Source organism: Amblyraja radiata, chromosome 22, assembly GCF_010909765.2.
Source record: "Amblyraja radiata isolate CabotCenter1 chromosome 22, sAmbRad1.1.pri, whole genome shotgun sequence".
In the NCBI taxonomy this organism is placed as follows: domain Eukaryota; kingdom Metazoa; phylum Chordata; class Chondrichthyes; order Rajiformes; family Rajidae; genus Amblyraja; species Amblyraja radiata.
In genome coordinates this window covers 33,712,460-33,735,384 of record NC_045977.1, presented here as the reverse complement: position 1 = coordinate 33,735,384, position 22,925 = coordinate 33,712,460, and the positions used below count along the sequence as shown (strand labels likewise).

General features: G+C 45.5%; 2 protein-coding genes across 6 annotated transcripts in view; one reads left to right on the top strand and one right to left on the bottom strand.

The window, feature by feature from the left end:
• The first annotated feature begins 903 nt into the window (after positions 1 to 903).
• aanat (aralkylamine N-acetyltransferase) lies at positions 904 to 8,519 on the top strand. Its single transcript, XM_033040992.1, has 3 exons — positions 904 to 1,263; positions 4,170 to 4,324; positions 8,102 to 8,519. Exons 1-3 carry the CDS (start codon positions 957 to 959, stop codon positions 8,405 to 8,407), a joined length of 768 nt encoding a protein of 255 aa, XP_032896883.1. The 5' UTR covers positions 904 to 956; the 3' UTR covers positions 8,408 to 8,519.
• A 5,376-nt stretch (positions 8,520 to 13,895) lies between these two features.
• Positions 13,896 to 22,925, bottom strand: part of rhbdf1 (rhomboid 5 homolog 1) — a 150,769-nt gene continuing 141,739 nt past the window's right edge. For all 5 annotated transcript variants that reach the window (XM_033040988.1, XM_033040987.1, XM_033040989.1 and 2 more), the window contains 2 exons: positions 18,736 to 18,889; positions 13,896 to 15,235 (listed from right to left, as the gene is read on the bottom strand). In XM_033040988.1, the coding sequence (XP_032896879.1) occupies positions 14,816 to 15,235; positions 18,736 to 18,889 (574 nt within the window). In that variant the 3' untranslated portion in view covers positions 13,896 to 14,815. The remainder of the gene's footprint in view (positions 15,236 to 18,735; positions 18,890 to 22,925) is intronic.

Below are 22,925 nucleotides of genomic sequence, written 5' to 3'. Positions count from 1 at the left end.
TTCTCTCCAGAGATGCTGCCTGTCCCGCTGAGTTACTCCAGCATTTTGTGTCTATCTTCGGTATATACCAGCATCTGCAGTTCCTTCCCACACATAGGATCGATTGTAATCATGTATTGTCTTTCTGCTGGCTGGTTAGCACGCAACAAAAAACTGTTCACTGTTGCTGAATAAACTGAATAGGCAAATGAACGCCAGACATAAGATAGCTGGAGTAACTTAGCGGGGCAGGCGGTATCTCAACAGAGAACGAATAGGTGACGTAAAAGCAGGAACGGGGTACAGATTTTAGATGATCAGCCATGGTCATATTGAAGAGTTTAAGGAAGAACTGCAGATGCTGGAAAAATCGAAGGTAGACAAAAATGCTGGAGAAACTCAGCGGGTGAGGCAGCATCTATGGAGCAAAGGAATAGGTGACGTTTCGGGTCGAGACTCCATCCCCACATCAGTCTGGAGAAGGGTCTCGACCCGAAACGTCACCTATTCCTTCGCTCCATAGATGCTGCCTCACCCGCTGAGTTTCTCCAGCATTTTTGTCTACCTGTGATCATATTGAATGGCGGTGCTGGCCCGAAGGGCCGAATGGCCTACTCCTACACCTACTTCTATGCTTCGGGTGGAGACCAGACATAGGCGTCGGAACAATTATTTGTTTTTAAATTGCAGATTTGATTTGAATTTTCCCAATGTACAACTTATAATGTGACTAATGGTTCTGTAATGCCACGGGGAGCGTTGGGTCAGTTTGGGAGCTGGAATTAGTGTGTTTTCATGCATATGCATAGGTTCGCTTTGTTTTGCCCTTCATCCAAATAGGTCAGCGAAAGTAGCCTCGCCGGGGAAAGGAGCGCTATATAAGTTTATTAGCAGCAGCGTGCGTAAACAGTGTGAATGTTCTAATCGCTTTTGTCATCCAGGCAGTCTGCGTCTCCCGCTGAGTGTTTAAGCCGATTATGAATTTCTTGTGCACGGGAATCAGCTCTTGCTTTTATGAGAACGTGTGCCCGTGCGGACAGGCAGAGTGTGCGGGCATCCAGCACGTCTCGGTCAACGCCGCCTCGCAGCCTCAGCCGCAGCCCCAGCCCCGCCGCGCCGCTCCCATGGCCCCAGCCTGCGCCTCGCCTTTCCTCAAACCCTTCGCCCTGCGCTACTCCGTGGCTTCCAGCCCCCGCGGTCGGAGACGCCACACGCTGCCGGCCAGCGAGTTCCGCAACCTCACCCTGGAGGATGCCATCAGCGTGTTCGAGATCGAGAGAGAAGGTGAGTTGGGAGCAGCGGACCTGTGGCATCTCCGTTCATTCAATTTGTTCAAAGTGTCGTCTATGTGAGAGGAATAGATGCAGAGAGTCTCTTGCCCAGAGTAGGGGAATCGAGGACCAGAGGACATAGGTTCAAGGTGAAGGGATAAAGATCTAATAGGAATCTGAGAGGTCACCTTTTCACACAAAGAGTGGTGGGTGTATGGAACAAGCTGCTTGAGGAGGTAGTTGAGGCTGGGACTATCCCAACATTTAAGAAACAGTTAGATAGGATCATGGAAGGACAGGTTTGGAGGGATATGGACCAAGCGCAGGCAGGTGGGACTAGTGTAGTTGGGACATGTTGGCCGGTGTGGGCAAGTTGGGCCGAAGGGTCTGTTTCCACACTGTATCACTCTATGAGGTACAAGCAGGGGCATCAGAAAGGCAGCAGAGTTTCGGCTACCACAGGAGTGGATAATTCTGATATATACTAATAACGGAGCAATGGAATTCTTACTTGCACGGGCAAAACAGGCTTTTAAAGAGTATTCACGTGGATATTAGTGCCGGCAAGTTGGGACGAACGGCCTGTTTCCACACCGTATCACTCTGACTCTATGACTATAATATCTCTCGTTTGCCCCTTCCCCCTGCCTCTCAGTCTGAAGAAGGGATTCGACCCGGAACGTCACTCGTTCCTTCTCTCCAGAGATGCTGGGTTACTCCAGCTGCTTGTGTCCATCTTCGGTTTTGAACCAGCATCTGCAATTCCTACGTGTGGACATTTAGACGGGTACATGGATAGGACAGGCTTGGACTAGTGTAGATGGGACATGCTCCCACACTGTTCATAACTTCTAGGAGCAGAATTAGGCTATTCGGCCCATTCGGCTGATCTATCTCTCCCTCTCAACCCCATTCTCCTGCCTTCTCCCCACAACCCCTGACACCCATACTAATCAATAATCCGTCTATCTCCGTCTTCAAAAATATCCATTGACTTGGTCTCCACCGCCGTCTGTGGCAATGAATGATTCTACGGCTCTATAACTCAGCTGGTCAGGCAGCGTCTGTGGAGGGGAATGGACAGGCGACCTTTCGGGTCGGGACCCTTCTTCCTGAGTTCCTCCAGGGTCTCGACCCGAAACGTCACCTATTCCTTTTCTCCAGAGATGCTGCCTGACCCGCTGAGTTACTCCAGAATTTTGTGTCTATCTATCCTCCGGCAGTTTGTTCTTTGCTCAAAATTTCAGCATAAACAGTCTCTCGTGTATCTAGTCCCGTTCTTGCCCCGGGATAGATACCTTCATCCATTAAAGTTAGCGCCAATTCCACGGGCGGGCCGTTTCTCTCTCTGTTTCTCTGTTTCTCTCCGTGTCTCTCTGTTTCTCTCTGTTTCTCTTTGTTTCTCTGTGTCTCTTTTTGTCTCTCCGTGTTTCTCTGTTCTCTCTGTGTCTCTCTGTTCTCTCTGTCTCTCAGTCTCTCTGTCTCTTCCTCTCTCTGAGTTACTCCAGCATTTTGTGACTATTTTCGCTGATAATCCTCGACAGCTGTCTCTGTCTGTGTTAGCTGGCTTTAAATTAACTTGGAGACGTAAGGAACTGCAGATGCTGGAGTGCTCAGCAAAATACAAAGTGCTGGAGTAACTCAGCGGATCAGACAGCATCTGTGGAGGGAATATGAAGAGGAGGGGACAGTTCGGGTCGGGATCCCTCTACAGTCGCCTATCCATTCCATCCACCGATGCTGCCTGGTCCGCTGAGTTACTCCAGCACTTTGTGTTGCACCTCACATTAACTTCAACCTTTGCTTGGTGTTAACGGCTTGACTGTCACTGACTGGATTCATAACGTTGAGTAATATCCAGCGGATCCAGACCTCGCAAAACTCAAACTACCCCAGCATCCGTGGATGGAGAAATGGCGCGCCCACATTTCACCAGAACTTCACATTTGCAGCAGGGTCTATTTCGTGTTCATTTTCTCGCTCAAGTGAATAACCCGGTACATTATCTTGCATGATGATGCCCCCACTGCTCTATCATGGAGCACGTATATGGGCAAATTACATTAATGCCGAAATGGGTCGGCAGACAGGCGTTGGTTCGCGTGTTGTACAGTTTTTGTTTGACGGCAATGCTCATGTAGTTAATCCCCGGTTTAAAGACAGGGATCCGCTCCCGAGAATTGCTCGTAACCCGAACCGTTCCCAAGTCGAATATGTGGCCGCCGGATTATACCAATTTTTTTTAAACTAGGGCGTTTAACTCAGTCATGTAGACATCGCCGTGAATCAAGTCCCCGCACGGCACAAACTGCCGGTCGCCGACCCAAACCAGCATTCAAATGTAGCTCCTGTCCTTAAATCGGGTGTTCGTAAACACGGTGGCGCAGCGGTAGAGTTGCTGCCTCACAGCGCCAGGCACCCGGGTTCAATCCCGACCACGGGTGCTGTCTGTACGGTCTCCTCCCCGTCAACTGCGTGGGTTTTCTCCGGGTGCTCCGGTTTCCTCCCACACTCCAAAGACGTACAGGTTAGAGTGGGTCTGTGGAATTCTCTGCCTCAGGGGCAGGTTCTCTGGATGCTTTCACGAGAGAGCTAGATAGGGCTCTTAAAAATAGCGGAGTCAATGGATATGGGGAGAAGGCAGGAACGGGGTACTAATTGGGGATGATCAGCCATGATCACATTGAATGTTGGCTCGAAGGGCCGAATGGCCTACTCCTGAACCTATTGTCTATTGTGGGTGTTTGAGTGTGTGTGTGTGTGAGTGAGTGAGTGAGTGTGAATGTGCAGGGATCGCTGGTCGGTGCGGACTCGGCGGGCCGCGGTGTATCTCCGGAAAATAATAAACCACGGTGAAATGTTGCACTATGAAATATACCAACGTACCAACTCTCACTGTCTCTGTTTTCCTGCCCTCAGCTTTTATCTCTGTCTCTGGAGAGTGTCCTCTGCACATGGACGAAGTGAGACATTTCTTGGAGCTGTGCCCCGACTTGTCCCTGGGCTGGTTTGAAGAGGGGAGGCTCGTCGCCTTTGTAATCGGTTCAGGATGGGACAAGGACAAACTATCGCAGGTCAGATAATTGAATTCCACCACCGTCTTGCCCTGTTCATGAATGTCGCTGTATCGTGTATCAAAGCAGAAATGTTTAGCGCATCAGGTAACTTTGCTCAGACTCAGTGAATAGTATGTGGGGGAGAGGGGAGGGGGGGGGGGGGGCAAGAATTTTACAAAACCAGAGACCCGGAGTCGATCCTGACCTCGGGTGCTGTTTGTGTGGAGTTTGCACGTTCTTCCTGTGACCACGTGGGTTTCCTCCCACATCCCAAAGACAAGCAGGTTTTCCAGAAGCAAAATAAAAAGCAAGTGTTTGTTAATGCCTAATATAGACACAAAGTGCTGGAGTAACTGGGTGGGTCAGGCAGCATCTCTGGGGGAAGAGGATAGGTGACGTTACAGGTCTAAACTAAACCTGGAGGAGGATGGTGATCCGAGTCGTCGACTACCCTTCCCCCTCCACACACGGTGCCTGACCCAGCGAGTTCCACACAGATGCTGCCTGTCCCACTGTTCCGGTGCCAAACCCAACAGTTTGTGTCCATCTTTGGTGTAAACCAGCACCTGCAGTTCCTTCCTACACAGTTCCCCCTGAAGTTTGTTTTAGTTCCTCAACATAGAACGACGTGCAGCATCCCAGGAGCAACGCAGCAGGGGGCAAAAGCGCAGATCTGATGGCAACAAAGAGAAAACTGGAGTAAAAATAACACGTGCTCAACCTCGATGGAAATAAGTGAAGGCGATGGGTTTGGTGTTGAGGCAATTGGTCAGTTGGCGACATTTAAGAGAGAGTTAGATAGAGCTCTAGGGGCTAGTGGAGTCAAGGAATATGGGGAGAAGGCAGGAACGGGTTATTGATAGGGGACGATCAGCCATGATCACAATGAATGGCGGTGCTGGCTCGAAGGGCTGAATGGTCTCCTCCTGCACCTATTTTCTATGTTTCTATGTGGAAGCACAAGTAAACTTGAATGTTGATTGAGTAACGAGCCTAGGAAATGGAGGTGGAGCCATCAAGAGGGTACCCCCCTTCTCCCCTCCCCCATCAGGCAAAAGGTATAGAAGTGCGAAAACGCACACCTCCAGATTCAGGAACAGTTTCTTCCCAGCTCTTATTAGACAACTGAATCATCCCACCACAACCAGAGAGCAGTGCTGAACTACTACCTACCTCTATGGTGACCCTCGGACTATCCTTGATTGGATGTTGCTGGCTTTACCTTGCACTAAACATTATTCCCTTACGTATACACTGTAAATGGCTCGGTTGTAATCATGTATCATCTTTCTGCTGACTGGATAGCACGCAACAAAATAAAACATTTACACTGTACCTCAGAGCACGTGACTATAAACTAAACCAAACTAATGGTGGAGCTATGAGGGTGAACCCCCATCCCAAAGCACCAACCTCATCTCTCTCCCTGCCGTAGATATCCAACTGGCTCAAGATAGACACAAACATCACCCATTCCTTCTCTCCAGAGATGCTGCCTGTCCCTCTGAGTTACTCCAGCATTTAGTTTCTATCTTCAGTGCTAAACAGCATCTGCAGTTCCTTCCTACGCATTCCAACTTGCTCAAGGGTGGACATAAAATGCTGGAGTAACTCAGCGGGTCAGGCAACATCACCAGAGAAAATGAATAGGTAACGTTTTGGGTCGAGACCCTTCTTCAGACTGAATTTTGGGGAGGGGGGGGGGGTGATGGGTGGGGGGGGGGGGGGGGGGGGGGGTGAGGGGGGGTACTCGAAGCAAGGAAAGACCAGAATATATCAGAAGCAGCAACAGATTACCTCAGGCAGGGAGTTGTTTAATGGTTCCTGCAGCATCCATTTGCTTCAGATTTCCAACATCTAGGTTAACTTAGTGCAAACAAGGAGCTACTGATTCTGATTTGCAAAAGAAGACAGGATGCTGGAACAGTCCAGGAGACCATAGATAGGCGACGTTTCGGGTCGGGATGTCTGTAAAAGGGTCACCACCCCAAACGTCGCCTAGCCATCTTCTCCTGAGATGTTGCCCGATGGTGTTTTCTCATCTAGGTTTGTATAGTCTTTATTCTGGTGTTAGTTTTTAAGCCTGCATTTCTAGCAATCTTTACCTTGTTCTGAATTCCACGTTTGTATGTGCCAAAGCTGTTAGAGTTGTAAAACTAAACATACTATCTTGCATTATCTATTCATTCTATTGCATTATAATTTGCAACTTTTGGGAAATAGAAAGCACTGATGAGAAATGAGTACAGAGCAAGTAACATGATGGAAATTAAGTAGTTAGAAACTAGTACTCAGAAATATTACATTTTGGATGCTAATCTAAAAGAAAACTAATACAAACATCGGGAACGTTTCCTGCCTCTAGTGTGTCCAAACCCTTAATAATCGTAGGTAGACAAAAGTGCGGGAGAAACTCAGCGCTGAACATACTGAGCAGCATCTATGGAGCGAAGGAAATAGGCAACGTTTCGGGCCGAAACCCTTCTTCAGACTGATAATCTTATATGTTTCAAGAAGATCCCCTCTCATCCTTCTTCTAATAGAGCATGACAGAAGCATTTGTTTCATGATTAAACCACTTACGTTTGAAATGCACTTAACCCGAGCTACTGACATCATTGGGGATCAAGGATACAGTGTTTTTGACAGCATATCCCCGATGTTGGCGCAAAGCTGAGCAGCTGTAACAGTGCTGGGACCAAGCATTGGCTTACAGGGCTCCTGTTGCATGCATCGGGAGCCCTATCTTTCTGACTATCTACCATGGTCTAGCCAAGATCAGGACTTTGCAGGGTGCTAGGTGCATGATTTTTTAATTCAATATACCACAGCCATCAGGTAACCTGCTCCAGGTACTATGTTATGCTTTCGTATATTCTTAGTCAACTTTCAGATTGGCATTAATTTTTAGAATTTTCTCCTTGTTAAATTAAAAATAGTCAAAATACATCAGGTGTAAAATCACTCATTGACGGTTTTTTTTAATACAGAATAGACTCGATGGCTTAATTCTGCTCCCAGAGGGAGTTAGATGTGCCCCTTGTGGCTAAAGGGATCAGGGGGTATGGAGAGAAGGCAGGTATGGGATACTGAGTTGGATGATCAGCCATGATCATATTGAATGGTGGTGCAGGCTCGAAGGGCCGAATGGCCTACTCCTGCACCTATTGAATGTTTCCATCGGAGGGAGAGTCCAGAAGCAGAGGGTGGACACAAAATGCTGGTGTACCTCAGCAGGACAGGTGTCCCACTGTGTCCTACCCCGCTGAGTTACTCCAGCATTTTTTGACTATCTTCTGTGTGAACCAGCATCTGCAGTTCTTTCCTACACACTAGGACCAGAGGGCACAACCTGAGAGTGAAAGGACATACCGTTAGACAGTCGATGTGAAGGAATTTCTTTAGTCTAAGGGTGGTGAATCTGTGGAATTCATTGCCACAGACACTGCGGAGGCTAAGTCAGTGGGTATTTTTAAGGCAGAGATTGACAGATTCCTGATCAGTAAGGATGTCAGGGGTTATGGGGAGAAGACAGGAGAATGGGATTGAAAGGGAAAGATAGATCAGCCATGACTGAATGGCGGAGTAGACTCGATGTGTCAAATGGCCTAATCCCGCTCCTATGATTTATGGATCAATGTATTTCTGGAAAAAAGAGAGGAAGTGCTGGAGTAACGCAGTGGGCCAGGCAGCATCAACTATTAATAGGTTGCTTGCTATAGAAATATAAATATACGCATAATTGCTCATTCTTGGCATGGTAGAAATTAACGTGAAGTATTCCATTGAATGCAGGATGCCATGACTATCCACGTTCCAGGAGGTTCGACTGTCCACATCCATGTCTTGGCTGTTCACCACAGATGCCGCCAGCAGGGCAAAGGTCCCATCATATTGTGGAGATACTTGCAATACCTACGCTGTCTACCCGCAGTCAAACGAGCTGTTCTCATGTGCGAAGACTTCTTGATTACATTCTACCGGAAAGCAGGATTTAAAGAGCGTGGACCTTCTGACATCGCAGTGGGTTCCCTCACATTTACGGAGATGGAATACGTTCTCGGAGGTGGCGCTTACCTGCGGAGAAACAGTGGTTTCTGAGTCATGTCCAGTCGAGTCACATAGATTAGTCTTTCTCTCCCTCGAAACGGCCGTCTTCAATTTCTCCACATTATTTTTGCCGTTCACATTAAACTTCAGCCTGTAACTTCAACTACGAACAGTCGGTATTCCAGTTTATTTTAGATAGATTAAAACCTGCAAAAAAATCGCAATTAACTAAAATTGTTCATCTGGAGGTGGGTGTTTCTCAACTGTGTCAGGTGTGTATACAGGCAGCAAAATCTAACTTAAATAAGCCTGTCCAATTTATTCCCTATTAAATCTTGCATTAAGTCGCACCTGGCCTCATGAATCATTCCAGCAACTGGAAATTTATATGTTAATTGGCCACTGTAAACGGTCCCAAGTGTGTAGAGAAAACAAGTGAATGAGAAAATGGGATAGAATGAGAAAATGGGATAGAATGAGAGTGATCCAGTGATCGATGGTTGGCATGGACTCAATGGACTGAAAGGCCTTGTTTCCATGCAGAATTACTAAACTGGACTAAACTGCCAAAGAAAGACACAATGTGCTGGAATACTCGGCAGGTCAGGCAGCATCACAGGAGAACATGGATGCGCGACGTTTCAGATCAGGAGCCTTCTTCGGACTGAATGTAGAAGAGGGGAGCATGTTGGAAGAGGCATGGGACAAGGCTTGGCAAGTGATAGGTGGATACAGGTGAGGGTTTTGATCGGCAGATGGGTGGGCATGGGGGGTGGGGGGTGGGTGGAAGGGAGGCAGGATAGTCAGAGAATTGGGTGTGCACCAGAATAGGACACAGAAAACAGTGGTGGTGGTGCGGGGGGGGGGGGGGTTAAAAAGGATGGGGACGCGATGTTACCTAAAATTGGAAGATTTTCAATGTTCATGCATTGGGTTGTAAGATACACAAATAGAATTGCAAAAAAACACTCACATCCTTGGACAAACATTTTTAAATATGGTGTAGGAAAGAACTACAGATAATTATTTTATACGGAAGATAGGCACAAAGTGCTGGAGCAACTCAGCTATTCAGGCTGCATCTCTGGAGAATAAGGATGGGTGACGTTTCCGGTTGTCCATCAAATACAATGAATGTGTAAGAAAGGACTGCAGATGCTGGTTCAAATCGAAGGTAGACACAAAATGCTGGAGTAACTCAGCGGGACAGGCAGCATGGCTGGAGAAAAGGAATGGCCGATGTTTCGGGTCGAGACCCTTCTTCAGACTATGAATAACAAATATAATGAATTATTGGTTCAGGGATTTGAATATTAATCATTGGTTAATGGAGCGGAGTGTATTTGTCTCTCGGTGATTTCTAACGAAACATAGGGGACTAAGGGAAAGTAAGTGTTTGGCACGGACTTGAAGGGCCGAGATGGCCTGTTTCCGTGCTGTAATTGTTATATGTTATATGGTTATATAGGAATTCAGGTCGACATTATTCAATGGTAATGCTCAGTACTTTCAACTAAAACCTTTGATTCCGGCTATTCATTCTACAATGACGTTCCATCAATACAATATCTGAACGCAAGAAACTGCAGATGCTGGAACTTTGTCCAAAAACACAAAATGCTGGAGAACTCGGCCAGTCAGGTAGCATCTATGGAGGGAATTAAGGGGCGGCATTCTGGGCCAGGACCCTTCTTCAGACCGAAGATAGACACAAAATGCTGGAGTAATTCAATGGGACAGGCAGCATCTCTGGAGAGAAGGAATGGGTGTTGTTTCAGTCTGAAGAAGGGTCTCGACCCGAAACGTCACCCATGCCTTCTCTCCAGAGATGCTGCCTGTCCCGCTGAGTTACTCCAGCATGTTGTGTCTATTTTCAATTTAAACCAGCATCTGCAGTTCCTTCCTACACTTCTTCAGACGTTTTCCACTATGTGTGTTTTGATACTTGCTCAAATCCTAGATTTAGTATGGTACCTTTCAAGAAAAGCTTAATAAATTCAGGCTGCCAAACACAGTAGGGTAATGTTAACCTCATCAGTCCAGCCTGAAACCTTTAGAACAATTAGTCAACTATACTATTCCTTGTAGATACAAAAAACTGCAGATGCTGGTTTGTACCAAAGATAGACAAAGTGCTGGGGTAACTCAGAGGGTCAGGCAGCATCTCTGGAGATAAAGGATGGGTGATGTTTCAGGTTGGGACCCTTCTTCCACAAACATCATCCATCCTTTTTCTCCAGAGATGCTGCCTGACCGTAGCGGCGACCTCAAATTGGCCCTGACCACGGGTGAACATGGAGCAAGTGGACTGAACTTTGCTGCCTTCCCTCACAGTGGGAAACATTGATCCCGCTGTGGGTGGATGGTTTTTATGTTTAATGTTAAATTCTATAATGTTGTGTTTATTTATTGGTGTGCTGCAATGGCAACTGAAATTTCACGACACCAATCGGTGTACGTGACAATAAATGTCCTTTTGTCCTTTGCCTGACCCGCTAAGTTACACCAGCACGTTGTGTCTATCTTTCATATTATTCCACGTGTATTTCAGCACTGTAGAATGCTCTATTAACAACCTGTTGAGGTTTAAATAATGTATAATTTGCCTTGATTCAGTTGTGGTAATCATCATATTGCCAAACGTTCTTCTCCGTTTCTTGGTGTTATATGTTGTCTGTGATGTATTCTATACTTAGTGAACTGGTGTATCTCTGTACTTACAATATTTTCAATAAAACAGTTACAATATTACCAGATTGAGATGCTTCGCCTCTACCTTCCTTCCAATTCATAGCATTACATTATTAAAGAAGATTTAATAATGAGATGTTAGGCAAGTGTCCAGAACGGGTCGACATCACATAATTCTCAATTTAATATTAGAGTATAATTTAAACACAGTCAAAATGAATAAGTAGTTAATACATCACCATCAGTGCTTTTTAATAACACAATTTTTGTGAAAGTTTGCAATTTAGTTTGTTCCAGCCTCAATAATACGTGACATCCAGACCTAAAAACACACAACCTTTAAATTAGCACGTCCGTCCCATACTGGAGGCTAATCATACGTGGGCCTTTATTACACTTTTGCTGGTAATAATAAAAGTCCAGAACAAGACCAAATTCTAATATAGACTCAAAATCCATGTAAAGATGCTCAAACAAATCATAGCTATAAACCCCTGTCCCACGGTACGAGTTCATTCCAAGAGCTCTCCCGTTTGCCCTGATTCGAACTCAGAGATTTACGGTAATGGCCACTCGTCGGTACTCGGGGCTCTCATGGACATTTTTCATCATGTTGAAAATCCTTCACGAGTCTTCCCGTACTTACCTGCCGTTAGCGAATCTTCCCGAGTACCTGCTGTTAGCGCTAAGATACGTCCCCGAGCTCCGACGTACCCGCTACGTTCATTCTCCGTGCTTACCACAAGTTTGATTTTTTTAAACATTCGGGAGAGCTCTTGGAATGACCTCGTACCGTGGGACAGGGCTAATACAGATTTCGACCTGTGATTTCAACAGGGAGAATTAAATACACAGGTTGAACAAGCAGTAAATCTATGATGAAATGTCATCAGCTTCCCTGCTGAGTCAAGGTCATTTAAAAGGCAAGTATTTTGAAAAGACTGGGAAAAAAATCAAAAGTATAAAAACACGAACAAAAACACAGGGAGCAAAAAAAAAAACTTCAGATAAAAAAAGGTTTCAAACTTTAGCACACAATTGACGAAGAGTCCCGACACGAAGCGTCACTTGTCCATGTTACTCCAGAGAAGCTGCCTGACCCGCTGAGTTACTCCAGCACTTTGTGTCCTTTTGTGTCAACCAGCCTCCGCAGTTCCTCGTTTCTACATTCTAGGTTTCAAAGATAGGTGGCAATTTATTACACATGAACTGTGGTTTCCTCACAGATGTCATGATAGCAAGGAAAAAGCATAAATATTTTAACTCATTTCTGGTTAATTAATATTTCCAGTGGCTCAACTATTCAGCCGGTCAGTACTTTTCCATCATGTTTTCAAACCAAGTGATCAGAATGATTCTAATCAGAAGTATAGCGGCATGAAATGATCTCAGCTGCTCCCAATCATGTTTTTGACTTCTTGAAACCATAATGCAATTTCTATAGATATTATAAGTCATGATAAAGCAGGAAGCCTGGACTTCCCCAAACGAATGTGCATCTTAAAATTAGCTGTTTACACAGGTATTAATCTCTATGCTTTATGATAGTCGAACAATAATAAGTACATTTGAACATCCAAATACTCTAAACACTGAGTGGTACGGTGTTGCAGCTGTAGAGTCGCTGCCTTACAGTGCCGGAGTCATGGGTTCGATCCCGACTACAGGTGCTGTCTGTATGGAGTTTGTACGTTCTTCCTGTGACCGCATGGGTTTTCTCTGAGACTCCAAAGACGTACAGGTTTTTAGGTTAATTGGCTTGGAATTAAAATAATTAATTGTCCCTTGTGTGCATAGGATAGTGTTAATGTGCGTTGATCGCTGGTCAGCGTGGGCTGGAGGGCCAGTTTCTGTGCTGTATCTCCAGACTAAACTATTAGGAACTAGATGATTTTGGACTCTCAAACTGCGCGGCAGGCCTGGTTCGGCCTCTGTGGAACAGAGAAACCCACCTGAAGAGGGAGGCCACCGTGCCATGGTCAGCCATGATCACATTGAATGGCGGTGCTGGCTCGAAGGGCCGAATGGCCTACTCCTGCACCTATTGTCACATGGGCCTCCTCCTGTCAGAGCGAGGCCCAGCGCAAATTGGAGCAAAGCACCTCATATTTTGCTTGGGTAGGTTGCAGCCCAGTGATATGAATATTGACATTCTCTAACTTCAAGTAACCTTTGCTCTCCCCCTTTCTCCATCCATCCCCCGCCCCTAGTTCTCCGACTAGTCTTACTGTTTCCATGATTAAATTTTATCTTTGTATGCCTCGTTGTCACCTTCCCCAAGCTAACAATGATCTATTCTACATTTGTCTCGAACTTCACCCCGTTTGATCTCTCATTTTCACCTTACATTCCATATCTGTATCTCCCTCGACTCTCAGTCTGATGAAGGGTCTCGACCCGAAACGTCACCCATTCCTTCTCTCCAGAGATGCTGCCTGTCCCGCTGAGTTACTCCAGCATTTTGCGTCCATCTTCGGAGTAAACCAGCATCTGCCGTTCCCTCCTACTCATTCCTGCTTGGTGATTTTGTGGAGGCGAAACTTGAGTTGGCATGCTTCAAAGATGCATTGTAACCTTGAAGGCATTCTAGACTTCATGACATGTCTTGACAATCTCACAATTAAGTGTAGGAAGGAACTGCAGATGCTGGTTTAAACCGTAGATTGACACAAAAAGCCGGGGCAGGCAGCATTTCTGCAGAGAAGGAATGGGTGACGTTTCGGGTCGAGACCCTTCTTCAGGCACTTCAGATCACAATTAAGTGATCACATTCGTAAAATGTTGCACCTTAATACCCAAACATCAAAGGAGAACCTTACCTTCTGGTTGGCTTCAATAACCCACCAAATAATAGCCAATGAACCTTTATTGTTGTCAGAGACATGGTTAGTGTTTATAAATCATCAATTTTAATCACAGATCCAATTTCTGCTGCTTGCAACAGATTGAGTCCCTCAGAATACATCATGATTGGAGTGGTAAACAAGAAACAATACATAGCTAGGATATTTTTTTTAGTTCCATTATTCTGATATTGGGTGCGAAGGTAAATTTAATCCTGATCCATTACGGTTTGAAATTCCATGTCTTTTGACATCTCTACCTGAAACCAGCAGTACAATAATTGTCGGACATTCCAAAGTCAGGAAAACGGCAGATTTCACAATAGTTGGGGAGGGCGTGACAAGGATTAGATTATTTTGAAATAAGAATGATATATGTCAACTTTCATGTGCTTTACAGCAATCTATCCTGGGTGGATGGGGGGGTGGGTGCGTCTTGTAATGTCATCATACCATTTCAAGAGCAAGACAAGAGAAAGATAATGACAATGTTCAAATTTAAAACTGAAGATTCAGTAAGGCTTCCATAATGTATCCTGCAAACCTGCAGTCCAGTCTAACGGTAGCTAAAACACTACCGGCAATCCATCACCACTTTAGCAGTAGTAGACAATACAAGATTTGATTTAGTGCTAAAACTAGTGTAATACAAAATTGGCAGCACAAAACGTTGGTTGAAAAATAATGGGAAAGGCACATAGATCATAGTTGGAGATGGTGTCCACAGTCCCGAGATGTAAATTGAACATCAAGTGCTAAATTCAATTTTTGATTTTAGAAAAGGCAACATCAGGCGAGGATCTGAAGGACGACTTGAACATCACCGCCAATGTGTTGGTGGAGTATATTCTCCGTAGACACCCCGTGATGTAAATACTGCTGACAACCAAATCTGTAACATTGATTGAAGCGCCTTGCGGACCGACTAGTGTAGATGTGCGTTGAGGTCATATTTTTCACAGAATTTATCCGTGAAGGGAATACAAGTCAGGTACTCGCACCACTCGCAGGTTATTGGGTAGACGTAGAACAAGACCACCAGCCCTGCAAACAGCCCCACGAAGGTGACGAGGAAGATCATGATCTGACATCGCTTGCGGTACAAGTCAAATCTCCCAAAGCTGATGTAGGGGAGGAATGCAAACGACAGGAAGAACCCGCTGATGAAGCCGGAGATGTGGGCAAAGTTGTCGATCCACGGGAGGAGGCCGAAGGCAAAGAGGAAGAGGACGAGGCCCACCAGCTTGACGAAGGCCTTCCAAGGCCGTGCGAGGATCTGCCAACTCTGGAAGAGCTCGACAAAAAGGCAGGCGAGGATGCCAAACTGTGATCCCGCTGGTCCAACCTTCAAAGAAAATTGGAAAAGATTATTACTTTACCGTCTTGGCTGATCCGACAATTTAAAACTCTCTGTTTTTTTCACACAGAGAGTGGTGAATCTCTGGAACTCTCTGCCACAGAGGGTAGTCGAGGCCAGTTCATTGGCTATATTTAAGAGGGAGTTAGATGTGGCCCTTGTGGCTAAGGGGATCAGAGGGTATGGAGAGAAGGCAGGTACGGGATACTGAGTTGGATGATCAGCCATGATCATATTGAATGGCGGTGCAGGCTCGAAGGGCCGAATGGCCTACTCCTGCACCTAATTTCTATGTTTCTAAAAAGCAAAACAACATATTGTTAATTTAGCTTTCTGCACTATATGCTTCTTTCCAACAACTTTACATGAGTTCAAACTCAATATGCACTGTTCCAACTCAATTTAATGCCTCCTTACAATTCTTTACACCATAGAGATAGTGTGGAAATAAGCCCTTCAGCCCATCAAGTCTGCGCCGACTATCCTAGACACTAGGGGTAATTTACAATTTACAGAAGCCAATCAACCTACAAACCTGCACGTCTCTGGAGTGTGGGAGGAAACCAGAGCTCCCTGGGAAAACCCACACTGTCACAGGGAGAACGTAAAAACAAACAGCACCTGAGGTCAGGATCGAACCCGGGTCTCTAGTGATGTGAGGCAGCAGTTCTACCGCTGTGCCACCGTGCCACCCAGATGGCCATAAAGGCATCAATGCAAGGTACACAAAAAAGCTGGAGAAACTCAGCGGGTGCAGCAGCATCTATGGAGCGAAGGAAATAGGCAACGTTTCGTCCCGAAACGTTGCCTATTTCCTTCGCTCCATAGATGCTGCTGCACCCGCTGAGTTTCTCCAGCTTTTTTGTGTACCTTTGATTTTCCAGCATCTGCAGTTCCTTTCTTGAACACAAGGCATCAATGCAGTTGGGCAAGTAGACTGTGAGTGAGAGCAGCGATGACATTTTCCATCCCATTAACGCAAGATGGATCAGAAAATCATTCAAGGATAAACATTTAACCTGCTGAACCTGGTGCCCAGGAGGCTTAGTTGTTTACCAGCTTGTAAGTACCAGCCCAATCCACAAAAGGCCAAGAAATCAAGGCTCATTATAATGTTCCATGTGAGAAACAAAACAACCAGAGTAGGTAGCCGATCATTACCGGAGATGACTGCAATATAAAGATGTCAATTTACAGGCCACTCCATTTCTCCTCTCGTTTTACTAATGTCAGATTCAATTAGCCAAATTTGGAGTGCTGTGGGGATAACTACAGTGCACAAAGCCACCAGCCTATTTCAACCTCAGTAGCCTTTGACGTAATCAGCCGTACTGGTGTCAAAGCAACACAATCTAACAGCCATTACAAAATACATTAACAGATGTAATTAGAAGGCAGAGGTTACAAAATTGCGGGGCTCTAGTTTGAAAATTACTCAGACAGCCTCCACCTTACAAAAACGCAGTATGTTGTTGATGTTTACTACCAGCGATTTGCCTTCACTTGCGTAAATAGATGACTCTTTTGCTATTTATGGACTCGGACCGCATTAGAACTAACTTAAAAAAAAGTTCCATTCAAAACCACCTTGCGTGCCTTTTGGTTTCTCTTCCAATATTTTCCACTTAATAAAGTCCAGTTTAGTTTATTGCCACGTGTACCGAGGTACAGTAAAAATCTTTTGTTGCGAGCTAACCAGTCAGCGAAAAGACAATACATGATTACAATCGAGCCATTTACTGTGTATAGATACATGATAAGGGAATAATGTTTAGTGCGAGGTAAAGCCAGCAAAGTCTGATCAAAGATAGTCCGAGGGTCATAGCTGAAGTGAGAAATGTGGCTGTAGGCGTAGAGATTGTAAAGTGTGGAGTGATCGTAATATGTGATGATAGATCTGCTTCTGTGGCTAGCGTGCAAATAATCACCTGGGATGGAAGCAGACACTTAGAATACAGACAGCAAGCGAGCAATTACAGAACAATTAAAGAGTTGCTTTGCAGCTGGGGGTCATCATTAAAGAATTTGGTCTTTGAGCTATGAAGATAATTGCAACAGGAGTCACAGATGAAATTGCTGGATTGCAATGAATGTGGGAGGTGCTGATGGATTGTGAGTATGAATTGCCGTTATCCACGTAATATGAATAGGTGTCATTTTTGTGCATAAACAAGCATCGTCCCCGATATGAGCGGTATGGTTATACTTTAGGGGGAACTAGATGTATTTCCCTCAGTTCTGGTGAGCATATATTTGATCTCTGTGAATTCATCCCTGGCGCTTCATGCCTTTGCAGGTACGTGGTTTCCTGTCATAAAAATACCCTAATCCTGTACTTGGCATAAATCTTAGGTGGTTAAAAGATGCCCAAAGACTACAGCCGTGCTGTGAAAATTTCATCAATTCTACTTCAGCTCGTATTATAATCGCATTCCATAGAAGTGCATTAGAGCCAATCTTACAGCACGGAAACAAGTCCTTTAGCCTAACCCATCCGTGCTAACCAAGATGCCCTTTCTAAGTTAGTCCCATTTGCCCATGTTTGCCCTGTATCACTAAATTTCCCCTATCCATGCACCTGTCCAGGTGCCTGTGAAGTGCTGTTCTATTATCAGTCGTGTAACCAGGGGCACCCACCCGAAGGCCCGTCTGTTGGCGGGACCAGGAGGAAGCTGGAGACGGCGGACGCGAGGAGCAAGGGGCGGTAAGGAGGGTGACCCGGGGTAATGCCCGCAGCGCTGTAAAGGTCGGCTGCAGGAGGCAACCCCGGGACTCAAAGATGGCCGGGCGAGAAGGGGAGAGGGACATCGGTTCGCGGGAACTGCTCCAGTACATCGAGCGCGCGGGCCGACTGGTCTAATGGCGGCAAAAGTGGCGTCGCCTGCAAGTAAAATATTCTTCATAGGCCCCCTTCGGTCATGGCTGTCCATGGGTGTCTCCAGGGTGCTACTCCCTATATGGAGGACGCCTGTGCGTGACTTTGTTTAACGTGGGGAGACTGGTGCACAGACAGCCACCCCATGGTCCTTGACAGATCTGGATCAGGATCCAGTGGCATGGAGTCCAAGACGACCGGAGACCCTTTTCTGCTGCAGCCTTCATCCGCCTTCCCAGCCAATGTGAAGCTCCACTAAGGTCAGCCATCGTCCTCCGCCTGTTCCACCGTTGAGGTCTTGGTTGGATTGCACTTTGTCAGAGACCTCCCCCCTCGACCTTGCCGCCACGGGTGGCCCTACCAGGACCATAGCTCCAGACGGCATCGCTCTCAGGATCACAGGTCCATACAAACTTATCCACCACAACAAGGTGACAATCCACGGATATATATATATATATATATGCACCAAGAATGTCACTGTGCAGTTGCATGTGCGACCAATTAAGCACCAGTGAACCCATTGATCAGCCTCGACTATCTCCTCTGGCAGCTCGTTCCATGCACCCACCACCCTCTGAGCGAACGCCACCAGCAGCAAGGATTTACCAACCTCCGCTCGATAAGGCAAGAATATGGCACTGGCCAGGTTCCCCGTGATCCCACTCAGGATGTAAATGATGGAAATCCGAAGCCACCCTGCCAATTTCTCCAGGTCCCTAAGGATGGTCATTTGGAAGCAGATGGACACAAGGCAGTGCAGAATCCTGTGGGATGAAAAAATAGAAAGGAGTCTGATCACCAAATTATACATTTTGAACATGAAAACAGGATTCAGCTGCTGCCTCTCAAAATCACATATCTGTCTTTGAAGTCGATAAAACAGTACATCGATATTATCAAATTATTGCACATCACGCACACTTACTGAAAACAAATGAGCTAAAGCTCTCCTGAGTCGTCTTCTTGCAAATGAAACATAAACCAAAGGAATAGTTAGATCACGTGGGCCATAATAAGTGGCCAATGCCAGCTCCCAACAAAGTTATCATATTGCCCCTCACCTTACTTTCCCAGAACCATGCAACCCATTTTGTCTCACAGAACCATCAACTCCCTTTTGATTAGTTTGTCATTTGCCTACACCAAGGAAATAATTTCAGGCTTGTTAATTAACCTTCCAGCACAACTTTGGGATGTGGGAGGAAATTGGTACAGCCAGCAGATATTCAAAGGGAGAATAATGAGCAAACTTCGACAACCGAGGTCAGAAACGACCCTGGATCCCTGGAGATGTCTGCTATCTGCATCAGCCCTTGGCCCGCTACCATGTTCGACAGTTATTAGAATGGGGCGGGCATGGTGTGGCAACTGAACCATCCTACCACAGAGAGCAGTGCTGAACTACTATCTATTTCTTTGATGACCCTCGGACCATGTTTGATTGGACTTTGCTGGCTTTACCTTGCACTAAACGTTATTCCCTCATCATGTATCTGTACACTGTAAATGAATCTATTGTAATCATGTATCTGCTGACTGGTTAGCATGAGGCAAAAGCTTTTCACTGTACCTCGGTCCACGTCAAAATAAATTAAACTAAAAACAACTAAACTGTGGTCGACTGTCAAAAGCAACGTCAACCTCAAATTAAATCAAATCCTGCTCAATTAAAAACAAGAAACGGTGGAAACACATAGCTCATCACATAGCAACAGTGGCGATAAAATCCTATTGTCTGAAATCAATCCCTGGCTTTAGTTTTGACTTTGATATCTGGTTTTCAGGGGAATTTTGCGTTAAAATTAATCCTAAACTTCAAAGTTTTAGAACTGGACAGTATTTTGCTCAAATTATTTTCCATGACAGATTAGCATTCTTTAAATAGGGATAATTAATAATTGGATTACAAGCGCATTAAACGTTTCTGTGCGATAGGATGTAAGCCAAGGGTTCTAGGTCAGCCATTGATGCAATAAGTGTGGCGCCAATTTGTATGAAATTAATTACCGAATCAAATATTTTCTATTTATTTGCCTCATTCAAATATTCTCCCAGCAACCGTCCACGTGTAGTTCAGAAGTAGGATCCGTGCTACTAACTTTTGAGTGCATTACACGATGAGAACTCCGTAACGATCAGAATAAAATAACTATCTATTCTTTTCTTCCTTTCATAAGCAAATCCCTCACACAACAATTCTACTGTTAGAAAACACTTAACACCCAACTCTTGGGAGAAGGCTTAATTAAACTTCAAACTTATTTTTCCCTTCGAAATGAAAACTGATTACAAGCCTGCATTTATTTTCAGGTCCCTGTAACCAAAATATCCCATTAGACAGTGAAAGGGTGAGTGGAAGATATTATGATACTCAAGAGCGAGTTAGATACAGCTCTTGGGGCTAACGGAAACAAGGGACATGGGGAGAAAGCAGGGACGGGGTACTGATTTTGGATGATCAGACATGATTATATTGAATGGTAGTGCTGGCTCGAAGGGCCGAAGGGCTGAACGGTCTACTCCTGCAGCTATTTTCTATGTTTCTATGTCTATGTTTCTTTAGCTAGAGCCGCACAGGGCAGCTGAATAGAAAGTAACTGGAGCGCTGCTAGATTTAGTGTTGCTTTTCCATTTACCAAAGAGGTTTACCTTGCCATAAGCTGTGCAAAGCTGATTTTACTTGTGGGTGTGCAGACACGTGCAGGTGAAGCTGATGAAGAAATGCAGGAATTAATAGCCGGGTTGAAGATGACAATTAGACCCACTCTCTGTGAAAGTTTCACGTCACTGACCACCCCAGGATTATCTCGATAGTTTGTGATAAGGCCAGAGAGGTCTGGAATGACAGTGATCTAGCCCCTGGGTTTTATTTACTTTCAGTTTACACAACCATGTGGCAGAAATGCTGTGAATATTATATTTGCTTTCTCGTTACAGTTGCCAGAACAAATCTGTCCATAGATTGTTTAGACCGAAGATAGACCCAAAATGCTGGAGTAACTCGGCCAGACAGGTAGCATCTCTGGATAGAAGGAATGGGTGACACTTCGGGTCGAGACCCTTCTTCAGACCCTCCTATGCATATGGATTGTTTAGATAAGTTTATTGTCACGCGTACCGAGGTACAGTGAAAAGCTTATGTTGCGTGCTAACCAGTCAGCGGAAAGACAAATACAATGCGAGTCTGAAGAAGGGTTTCGGCCCAAAACGTTGCCGATTTCCTTCGCTGCATAGATGCTGCTGCACCCGCTGAGTTTCTCCAGCACTTTTGTCTACCAGCGGAAAGACAATACATGATTACAATTCAGCCGTCCACTGTGTACAGATACATGATACAGGGAATAACGTTTAGTGCAAGATATAGTCCAGTAAAGTCCGATTAGAGATAGTCAGAGGGTCTCCAAATTGTCTCTGGATCTGATGCGTTACAATGCTGAGAACTACATTCTGCACTCTGTATCTTCCCCTTTGCTCTACCTATTGAACTCAAGCTCAATTTGATTGTATTCATGCATGGCACTATCTGACCTGATCAGATAGCATGCAAAACAAAGCTTTTCATTGTACCTCGGTACACGTGACAATAATCCATCTAAACCCAAAATAGGCTTTGTCTCCTCCATGACAAATAAGACCGTAATAACATTGAGCCCATATGCTATCAGCAATTCTCCACTGTTTATGGTACCATTTCTCCAATTTAATTTTATTCTCAGTGTTAAAGGAATGAACACACGAGCAATTTTCATCGCTCTATATTCAACTTTAATTTTTTTGATATTTTAAAAACTACTTTAATGATATCTCAGAGGTGTGGTGGAATAATCCATACTGTTGATAATAAAGGTGTGGATGGGATTTCCAGACTGACGAGCTGAGGCAGGCACGGGGTTGACAAGGTAACGAAAGGTGGAAATAAGTGTCTTGGAAAGGTGTGGCATATGGTGCAATAGTAGACTCAGGAGCAAACATGATGCTTAGGTTGCAACTGGCTCGCTCAGCTTCAAACTCCTGCCAAGGAGAGGCATTGAGGTGCAAGACCAAGGAACGCACTTTACCCTCGAACTCCTGGATCGCACCTTTCGCTTTACATTCAGTTACAGCAAATTCTGCTTGTGTAAACTGAGAGCCGGACAACCGGCAACCGAGGGAGCGCAGCAGCAGAGTTCCAGCGCCTGAGACCCGGCTTCCATCCTGACTATGGGTGCTTGTTTGTACGGAGCTTGTACGTTCTCCCCGTGACCTGGATGGATTTTTGTCTGGCATCTCCAGTTTCCTCCCACACTCCAAAGAAGCATAGGTTTGTAGGTTAATTGGCTTGGTGTAACAGTACATTGACCCTCGTGTGTGTAGGATAGTGTTAGTGTGCGGGGGGATCGCTGGTGGGCTGAAGGGCCTGGTCCCGCACTGCATTTCTAAACTAATCGCTAAACTAAACCGGAATGCCGATTTGGAAACATTTGGAGATACAGAGTGGAAACAGCTGTATTGCCCCGACCATCGATCACCCCGTACACTGACATTATCCTACACACCAAGGACCATTTACAGTGACAGAAGCCAATTAGCCTACAAACCTACACGTCTTTGGAATGTGGGAGGATACCAGAGCACCCGGAGCAAACCCACACGCTCACAGGGAGAACGTGTAAACTGCGTGCAGCCATCACCCGTAGTCAGGATCGAACCTGGGTCTCGGGCGCTGTAAGGCAACAGCTGCACCACTGTGTCACCGTGTTGCCCCCAATTTAAGTTTGTAACTGAGTCTATGTATCTATGATGATGCTGCATGCTACATAT